Genomic DNA, 10721 nt, shown 5'->3' with positions numbered 1-10721 from the left:
ACGCTCAGCCAGCAGCGCGGGAGTCCCCGTCACCTGCTCCTCGGATTGATTATTCTTCTTCTTTTAGGGGAGGGTGGCACAAAAGTCACCTGCTTCTTAAAACTTGCGCTGGGCATCTCCTCGAGAAGCTTCCAGAGATAACTTTTCGGTTTTTTTTTTTGTTTTTTTTATGTAAGTGTGGAGAGCTTGGAGTGAAGCGGAGACAGCGGTGGTGGAAAGGGGGGGATTCTTTCCCCGTTTTTTTTTTTTTTTTTGGCTGCCCCCCCACCCACTTATTGCTTGTGCCAATCACGCCGACAGGAGGGCGCTGAGGAGGAGGAGCCGGCACCCACTTTCCTTGCGAAGCGGTAAGTAACCACGCCCACCCGAGCCCATGAGGGGAGGGGACTGAGTGCACTCTCTGCCGAGTCCGCTCCAGCCCAAAACAGCGCTGCTCGGGTGTCGGACTCGGGTTACCCCCGAATAAGTGCTGTTTTGGCTGCGATCGGCTGGCTGGCTCTCGCGGGCTTCTATTTATTTATTTATTTTTTGTTTAACCCTTTGAGCCCCCCCCTCCCCACTTTTCCTGATGCACAGGCCTAGTGACTGCTCCCCATGTTCCTAGGTTTCTGTATCCTTTTCCAAAAATGAATCACCAACAGCGAATGGCTGCCTTAGGGACGGACAAAGAGCTGAGTGATTTACTGGATTTCAGTGCGGTAAGACCCCATGGTGGCAATTACACAACAGCTATAAACCAAAACACCCCCCCCCCCCCACCTGCCATACCCCCCCCCCATATCTATATATATATATATATATATATAATAACAAATATCTAAAATCTGCTAAAAATAATAAACAATACAAACTCTACCAAGTACATGACTAGTTGCTGTTGGGACTCCATGGTAAATATGCTTACCATTTTTTTTTTTACCATTTACAAAAAATGTCATTCTTATTTTTTTTTTTCAATTTCCAAGCATTATTTTTTTTATTTTTTGCTTTCATTTCCCAAAAACATTTATTTATTTTTATTCTATATATTCTTTTTAATTTTCGGAAACTCATATATTTTTATTGCTTTATTATAGCCGTTAATAGCTCATATTTTTGTTGTTTGTCATTTTTTATTATTATTTTACCTTGAAGCGGCAAGCTTTTTATGGTGTTTACAGGTCGTCGTGGTCTTCTTCATCATCATCATCATATATTTATTTATTTTTTTCCCTGGAATATTTCCCATCGCTTGCAGCTCTGTGTTATCTCCCGTACCTTGGCAGTGGTAGAGAAGAAAGTCTCTTGTCCTTCCGCGTAGGGGACCGGAGCCGATGGCTTCTAATTAACAAGTAAAATGCTTTTCCCCAGGTGATCCCTTGCCGTGTTTCATGCACTTTTTTTGGGGGGGTCTCTTTGTTTACTTCCGAATACCTTAGGATTCCAGCTGTGCACTTGTTTAGGAAGTATGTAAGTGGCGTTCTATGCTGTGTGTATGTATCCCCCATGTAGATGATCTATACAGTGTATATATGTGTGCGTGTGTGTATATGATGGGGGGGGGGGATTAGTATCCTGGACCTCTGGGCGAAACAAATTTCCTCTGTTAGAGATGGCTTTCGGAAGTTTGGGCAGGAAGCGTAGCCCGGGGCAGATGGTAGCCTCTCTCCTCTTTGTACTTTTCGTGTGTTAGTTTTTTTGGGGTTTTTTTATTTTATTTTTTGCAGCTCTGACTCAGGGAAGGTGCGTATCCAACAGACACGTCGAATAAGACAAACCAATTAGAATCTAAATTTAAAAAAAAAATTGCTTGCTGATTTTTTTTTAGCACTTACTGCTGGGTTATATAACTGTTTAATGCAAGGTGGATTTTTTTGCATGATTTTTATTAATTAATTAGCTCCGGTCACTAATGATATGGAACTTGCAGCAGCCCTTATAGTAAAGGTTTGGCCTGGATTTTTTTTTCTTACTTTACGTTTCAAGGTAATTTTTTTTTAAATTTCTTTTAGTTCCCCCCCCCCAATATTTCTCCCTTACTGTACAGTTTCTAGTGATTAAAAAAAAACAAAAAACAAAACTAAAAAACATTTTAATATGTTGAATATATGTGAATAAAATTTTAAGATTTGTATTTTTTTTGGGAAATTACAAATCTTTAATTTTTTTTTAATTTTTTTATTTTTAGATGTTCTCCCCTCCTGTTAGCAGTGGGAAGAATGGACCAACTTCGCTTGCAAGTGGACATTTTACCGCCCAAAGTATGTAATATCGATTTGATTAAATTCTATTTTTCATATGAAAGCTGTTTGATTTTACTTAATTATCATCAAATTCCTATAACTGCTGTTTTTAGTTTTATGTACAAGTTGTTTCTTTTCTTTTCATTCGGTCCATGCTTTGATATTTTCGAGCCGCTGTAATAAGTCTGCCAGGTCGAGACGTAATGAATTTGTTTCAGGCGATGCCAGTTCCAAATAAATATTTTTGGCACCGACGCTATTTTCCTTTTAATGAGAACAACTTTTGTATCTTTGAAAACGTTCTATTTTTTAATTTTTAATCGCATGTCAGTGATCATGACTCGAAGTGTCATCCCTGGCACCGGCAGATGATCAGTGTTTCTACTTTGTCTTATCGTCCAATGCTGGGCAAAGGAATTGTGCGTCTAAAACGTCTTTTGCTTCCAAAAATCTGTGTTATGAACCCCTCCTCTTATGTTTTTTTTTTTTTTTTGTTTTTAAATTCTAAATTTCCATGAACGACATTCACAACTTGCTAGCAGCAGTCAGCTGGTTTTATCAGTCAGTTTGTTTTGGCACTTAACGTACGCTATATATTCAAAGGGTTAACATTAACTGCTTGTTATAAATGGACTATTGCTCTTATACTTATTGTATACATAATTTTTTTTTTCCTCCATTGATTTTTTTATTTTTTTTATTTTATTTATTTATTTATTTTTATGAAATAATTTTGGAATTTTGCCATTTATTTGGCCTAGTGGATAACTTCCTGTCCTATTACAAAAAGCACCTACAGTTATTGTCTTTTTTTTTTAATTTATTTATTTTATTGAAGTGGAAAAATAAACAGATTTGAGTTCAATTGTGTCTTATTGAAATTGGCTTTTTTTAATCTTAATTGCAATGATTTTAGGTCACTAAAGTTAAGTATTGTTTTCCATAGAAGAGATACGATACCTTCATTCACCTTATTGACTTTTGATGTTAATGAATGGGGGGGATCGCTTGCCCATCTAATGCCAGCCTATGCTCCCTGGTTAATTTTAGGTACCAGTTTGGTTTTTGGCTTATGCGGGTTCAGTGGTGATGTAGGAATCCACTACTTACACATGGCAGTCGTTTCAGCTTTTTATCCCCCGTCTAGTTTAAGAATGGTATAAAAATTGATTATTAATATTTTTTTATAGGGCTTAACCCCTCGTGAACATTACAGGGCCTACAAGATTCTTGAATGGATATACACTGCCTTTTTGGTCTTTAGGATGTTTTCTTTTTTCCACGCAGTATTTGCTTTGGAGTCAAATTCTAATTAAATTCACACTTAATGCGTAATTACGTAAACATACATGTATATGTAATTGGGGGGGATCAGTTTTATCTTGAAATTATTGTTAATCAATGCAACAATTAAACGAAACTATCTCTCCGTGAAGCGTCCTCGCTGGGCAGGTGCATTGGAGGAGTCAAAATCCTGGATTCTATTACTTATTCATCCGTACGTGTGTGAGAATGTGAGCGGAGCAGATGTCGGCTTTATGTAGTGCCTCGAAGCCGTTACTCTTTTGGGTATATATATGTATTTTTTACATTTTTTTTCCCCCGGTCTAGGAATAATTTGTGTTCTGAAATTCCCGGAAAAGGTTTGCGCGGAGCCCGTCCGTGCAGATTTCGCAGTGCGCAGTCATATTTCAAATTAACGCTCTCTGGCGAGTCTATTCTTCATTCGTCGCTGGCACTTGGCGATTTGGGAAGTGTGTAGAACACTACATTAAGACGTGTCTGGCGATGCCTTTCTCGCCATCTTTCTCAAGGAGGGAAGAAGGCAGCAGGAGAGAGGAATGTAACTTGAGATTTAGTCCCGACATTCCCATGGAGGGTTTTTTTTTTTTTTCCCTTCACTTGAAAGGACTTTTTTTTTTTTCCAGCACTGTAAAGAAACAGCAGTTTCTGTTTGATGTTTGCAGGTGTTCAACAGAGACTACTAAAACAATTCATCCAACGCAAAGGATTATTTTACCCCAAACCACCTTCCTCCTCCTTGTGTTTCAAAACAACACATACAACACTTTTTTTTTTTTTTAATAAAAAAAAAAATACAAAAAAATAAAATGATGATAAAAATGATGATGATTAATATATATTCATTATTTTTTTGTATTTTTTTTTAATAAAAGAGAAAAAAAAAGTGTGTATAGATTTGGATCTTGTAGAATTAAGATGGCAGACATTGACTTGTGTTTCCAACTTATTTTATGAAATTACAATTGCCAGTTTAACTTAATAGAAAAAAAATAAAGAATAGACTAAAATGGCAAAAATGATTCCCCAATTTTTCTTATGTTCTGACTCCCATGTACCTAATGGTGTGTATGCATGCATGTATCTATATATATATTACACACACATATGTGTGTGTGTGTAAGCTTGTATCCAGCTGGGCTTTCTAGAGGCATGTATCATAAAAGAAAATAATAGAAAAACATGTTTTATGGAATGATCCGTTAAGCTCGCTGCAGCCACATCTGTTTCCTGCTCATTGTCTGAGTGCTGCTTTCACGTTGAAGTTTCTCTTTGCAGCTCTTCGAGTTGGTGACGGGAAAGCCATACTAGCTATAGCGATCCTCATTTTTAGTACATCACGTTACATTTACTTGTATAGCGCCAACAGATTCCGTAGAGCTGTTAGGATAGGGGACGGAGAAAATATATATATATAAAGGACAACTTAAAATTGACGATAGATTTATCACACCTTAAGGTGGTACACGAGGCGAAGAGGGCTCTGCTCTTGTGGGCTTACAATCTATTAGTAAAGCATTAATGATAATACACAGAACTCTATATAATATATAATGTGTGTGTATAAATGTAACGGGAGTTGGTACCATTTGAAATTGTTTTGATTGATGTAAAATTGTACCGCGTGATCCTTTAGCAAAGTTTAAATCCAAATTAGAACACGGTGATCCATTTTTAAATTGTCCTTTTTTTTCTAGTTCATCAGGAAAGTGTCCTAGCATTTAGTCTTCTTCCACCATTTCCCCCAAAATGAACTCAAACATACTATTATTTGAGAACAATAGCTTTTTTTTATTTTTTTTTGTACCCAATACTGCACCAATTTGTGATTTATATATTATTATGTGTCTGTGTGTGCTACTAGATGCTATGGTTTTGTTATTGGCCACATTGGCTAGTTTTTATTTATATTTTATATTACATGCATTCATGTTGTCTTTTTGTTCGTATCCAAGGATGCCGATTATTAGTGTGTGTTGAAGGCTGCTTTGTTACTTGGGGTGTAGGGTTGTGCCGTCTATAGTATTCTAGTGTTTTATCTTTTTATTTGAGAAGTATAATCACAAAAGGCGTATCAAGGAATTATCAACCCGAGAACTTGGCCTGATAAAATGTCTTTTGGTGGCTTTTAACCAGAGTGCCCCGTAACCTCTTCAACGTCAAACGCCGAGGGTTCTGTAGAGGTTACTGCCGGAAGATGTTAAGGTTCAACCGAGGAACGATCTGCAATAACACAGAGACGAATGATTATCCTAAAAAAAATAGATACTTGCCATTATTTATTTCTGGAAAAAGCACCCAAAAGATCTTGATGGTCCGGTTCAAACTTAAGACAACCGCCAACCCCATCTAGCACCCAGGAGGCCAAGTTGTAATTGAGCAGAACAGACCCGCTCTTGAGAGCGCCGAAGAGTTGTTGTCGTTTTTGTATGTTTATTGTTTGGCGATTGCCATGGTTTCTGCTTTATCATTCTCCATGTGGTATCTGTGGAAGAATTACACACACCTTTTTGGCATTTAACGCTATGCCTTCCAGATGGGGCGAGCGAAAACTCATCGCACCTCTCCGACACTTAAAGTGTTATGCGGTCCTTAACAAGCAGATGTCATAAAAAAAAACTAAAGCACAATGGGGGGGAAAAAGTGAATCCCAGGCAGGGGAAGCATCTCATTTTCTTTTTTTTATAAAAACACGGATATGCGCGAGAAAAAACAAGCACAGCTGCAAAAATGGAAACGCATCCAAAAGAAAAACAGAATCTTGGATTTGGTCAGAAATGCAACTTTTGTGAATGAAATTTTACACAGTTTTTTGTGCGTTTTGTGTGTTTGTGTTTTTTTTATTTATTTATTATCAGGTGTTAAATGCTCTAGAAACCCTTCAGGGCCACTTTCTGCTGCAGCTTCTCGATGTTCTAGGTTCATGTGGATATTTTGGCTAAATACACCGCCCGAAATAAGCAGATTTCTTTCCCCTCTGCATAGGAATTGTGTGATTCTCAACAAAGAAGCCAATGAAAGGGTAGAAACATGGATAAATTATACAAACTTCTCCAAACCTCATCTCTAATGCTCCTACCAGAGACGGGCATACAGAAAAATATCTTGAAAGGTTCTCTACAGTATCTTAGTTTGAAATTATAGTTTGATAGCCTCACTGGGAACGTCTCAAATGAGGTCACAGTCCGGCAATTTACTTTATTTGAACGCCGTCACGTGTCATAGAATCGGAGAGCTGACCTGGAGAGACTTGCTTAACCCGATTGGTTCGTTGTATTCGAATATTAATTTTGCTTTGAGGTTTCTGATTTTCCTGGGAGGTTAAAACAAGGTCGTTTTGGTGCGCGGGGGGGGGGGGGGAACGTTGATATGATGTCATCGCGTTTTCAAAGGAAAAACCCCTATAAGCTTTTAGCCTCGGTAAGATCTGTGTCGTCCCTTCATGATTCATAAAACGAGAGGATGGAACACTTTTACATCTAATTACATCTCACCTGGAACAGTGGGTGTTTAGGAGCCGGGGAACGTATTCCCAGATATACAGTAAATATTTAATAAGTACATGCAGAATTGGTTACATTACAACGTTAAAGAATATCGGAGAGTGCTAGCTAGCGGCCTGTTCTCAATGCTTCGTATTAAATGAAACCGTATTTAGTTGGTGGTCAGAGGGATCTACCGTATCTTCATTTGGTGTGGCTGGTCATCGACCTTTAGAATACACATTAAAGCCGACGTTCCACTTATAGAAATTGCAATCTCTATTATAAACATTAGCAGATCTGTAGTTTTCTTATTACGCCAGAAAACTTGGATGGGGCTATGATTCTGATTTCTGAGATCTTCAAGCCTTAAGGATATTTTGTATGAAAGAAACTGCATGCTGGCAAAATCGATAATGTAATATTTGCCAGCATGCACCTGACCTCCTCCGACCTGCGTTAAAACGTACACGCCAACCAGGAGGTAACGGAGGGGGGGGTGACCGGCGTACCCTCCGTGCATCGCTAATAACCAGGTGAAATATACATGTTTTAAGCTGTTAAATGTATTTTTTTACTATGGTAAATTGGATATTTGTAAAGATTTATTTTTTGGTAATGGATCCAACGCCAGTGGAAAAAGATTAGCTGAAGCAGCAGTAGAAAAATGACTTTTTTTTTTTTTTGTAATAGGTTTCAATATATAACAGGATTAACATATTTATGAATTTATCGGCTAATCTTGTAGCCCAACACAGGTGCAAAATAATGACATCGCTGTATATACTAACTTCATGTTGACTGGAAAAAATGCATCTAATATATATATATATAATATGTGTGTGTATTTAATCGTCATTTCAGGACTAATGCTGCTAAAACAAGCCATTCATTGTTGGTACGCTTCCCTGTTTACCGGAGCCCTTATATTATTATTGGTTCCATGTAAAATTTCACCAAAAATTAGAAATTGCTTAATTTCAAAGTAAAATATATATTTCACAAACCCCTCCCCCCCCCCACATATGCAATAAGTTAACACATCGTGCCGCTGTCTGATTTTCAGGAAAAGATAATAAAAAAATTCTAAATGTTTAATCAAATGTTTTGCTGTGTAATTCCGTTGATCGGTCGTAACGTTCGCTTTGCGCCGGCTGCTTAAATAGTGTTTCCCTCGTGATTACATTGGAAATGCGCTTTAGAAATCGCGAATGTGAATGAATTAAGGAGATAGCAGTATGTTTGGGAAACCTGCGCATGGAGCCGGATAAGCATTAACGACTGATCCTGTAATAATACTGTTACCATACATGCGCTTTATACAAAATGCAGCTTACTGGCTCGCCCCCCCCAACCATTAAAAATAATGTCGCTTTCATAAAAAAATACGTTTTTACAATTCTATACACTAAATAAACGTTTATTATAGATTGTAAGCTCTTTGAGCAAGGTGCTCTTTATTTTTGGTTTTGTAAATCCATATTATGTGATACACCGCTTATCTCCTGTTTACCCCTTGTACAGCGCTGCAGAATATGGTGGCGCTATATAAAGAATCATTGTGTTTGTAGATTAAGTACATATGATATATGTATCACCTGCATGAAGATCCCTCCCTGTTGAGTTCTCTCTCCCTGTAGTCGCTGCTTGCTGTTGATTGGTTCAGGCAGCCTCCAGACAGGACACTGATTGGTTAATGCTAGTTATATGAACATGCCACAGATCTCCTCACCTGCTGTTTCTGTTATATATTACTTATTATGTCCGGTCTACCCACTGTACAGTGCTACGGAATGTGATGGCGCTATATAAAACAATAAATAATAATCTCGACTGGTTTCAATAAATGGAGTTCCGGTAAAAGCAAAGATTAAAGCAAAAGTTATAGATGATTGATAATTGATGCGGGACAATGGACGTTCCGCGGTTAAATTCTATAATCCGCCCCCCTACAGTATGTAAATGCTAAATTATGAAGGTCTTCAACCTACTGTATTAACTATGCCATGTTCAGGGCCAGCTCAGCCCTGCTCTCAAAGGCAAAATTTACGTAGCTGGCCCCGGAATAATAAACGGTTAATGCGGCAGCTTGAAATCCATTATCCGTTGTCTTATCACAACCTTTGTTTTACTAGAAATCTAAATTGACATTTATTGTAGAAACCTTTTTGAAACATAGATTAAAGGGGCTCTCTCAACAAGCAAAGCGTATCAACGTACTTTCATATGCATTGCTCTAAAAACTAAAAAAAGATATACCGTATTGGCTCGGATATAGGCCGCACCCTAAAAGTTTGGTGCTTTTTTAAAGAAAAGTTTTTTTTAAAGAAAAGCACCCCCCCCCCCGAGATATGCTGCCACTCTGCCCCCCCGACTTACCAGAGCAGACTCCCGGGTGTCTTGCGGGGTGATGTGCTGGCACCGGTAGTTGTATACGCGTATTGCGTAAATGTGCCCCGCAAGACACCCGGGAGTCTGCTCTGGTAAGTCTTGGGGGCAGAGGTAAAACGCATCGTGCGGACGCTCACTGGCTCCGGCAATGCGGGTAAACAACCTCCGCAGCCGGTGACCGTCCGCACGATGCGCTTAGACAACCTCCCGTGCCGGCACCCCCCCCGTGGGAAGTGCTGGCAGGGGAGGCTGTCTGAGCGTATCGGGGAGTAGGATGCAGGTCCCCTGCACCGCTGCGGGGGATCTGTATCCTTACCCCGCTGCCTGCCCGGTGCCCGGGACTGCATGTCCCGGGCGTCGGGCGCTGGACCCCGAATATAGGCCGGACCCCCACTTTAAAAACTTAAAGTGGGGGAAAAAAGTGCGGCCTATATTCGAGCCAATACGGTATAATCTATATCTCTGCTGCAGCACAGAGAAGGTTTGGTGACTTCCAGACTTTTGTATGATTTTTTTTTTTTTAATTTAGGTAATTTTGAGTAAGGCTCATGCAATAATAATGATATTTAATTTATGCAATATCGTTTAGACATATTTTTAAGGTTGTGGGACCCTGCGATGCCCTCATACCCAGCAAACTGTCTGAGTGCATAGAAGAGGGGGAATCAGAGGGATTTAAAGCCAAAAAAGACCGTAGTTTCCAAAGAGGGCCCTTTTTTTCTTTTTCTTTTTCTTTCAATGATCTCCTATAGGAAGATTTGTTTTATGCTGAATTAAAAAATGTTTAAACTGGGGGGAAACAAATCTAAATTTACAACAATTTAGTTTTTATCTATGAAGTGTATCATCAGCAATCCCAGCTTCACGATCACTGGCCTTTCCAATCTTACTCTATCGCGGTGTACAAATCTCTCCCAAATAGAATTAGATTTTCCGTAATAGAATTTCACGTTATTTGACTCTCGAGTACTTTTTAAACTTTGTAACCCTGTGCTTAACGTCGGTTTGAGTGGCGTAGGAAAGCCCAGTCTCCACCGATGGCTTCATGCTAGCCCTCTGTAAAGTAACAAACTTTTATTTTTTTATTAATATCTTTTTTCATTACACAGATCTTGATTCAGTCTGAAAGAATTCGGTGAACTCCAGCAAAGGCAGATTCCAAAATAAGGGCTTAGAATCCATGTTTGTGTTTTTTTAGGTTCACTAGACTGAAAGACGGCATTGATTCTAAAATACTATTTGATCTGGAAGAAGGAAAGATAAATACCATTCACATGGAAGGCACTCCTTTCATGCGCGGTAACCGTTAGGGGACCAGGGGTCT

General features: G+C 38.9%; 1 protein-coding gene across 7 annotated transcripts in view; it reads left to right on the top strand.

Moving 5' to 3' along the window:
• The first annotated feature begins 626 nt into the window (after positions 1–626).
• The window catches only part of LOC149284221 (transcription factor 4-like), a 171451-nt gene continuing 161356 nt past the window's right edge, over positions 627–10721 (top strand). For 5 of the 7 annotated variants that reach the window (XM_089497022.1, XM_089497020.1, XM_089497021.1 and 2 more), the window contains exons 1-2: positions 627–698; positions 2168–2240. In XM_089497022.1, coding sequence (XP_089353148.1) covers positions 627–698; positions 2168–2240 — 145 coding nt within the window. Of the gene's footprint in view, positions 699–1896; positions 1927–2167; positions 2241–10721 lie in introns of those variants that run through there. The other 2 variants (XM_089497017.1, XM_089497023.1) reach the window with 2 other exon arrangements.

This window comes from Sceloporus occidentalis, unplaced genomic scaffold (genome assembly GCF_023333645.1).
Source record: "Sceloporus occidentalis isolate IW3139 unplaced genomic scaffold, rSceOcc1.0.p SCAF_97, whole genome shotgun sequence".
Lineage (NCBI taxonomy): Eukaryota > Metazoa > Chordata > Lepidosauria > Squamata > Phrynosomatidae > Sceloporus > Sceloporus occidentalis.
The sequence above is the reverse complement of the archived record's forward strand: the minus strand, read 5'-3'. Positions and strand labels throughout refer to the sequence as shown.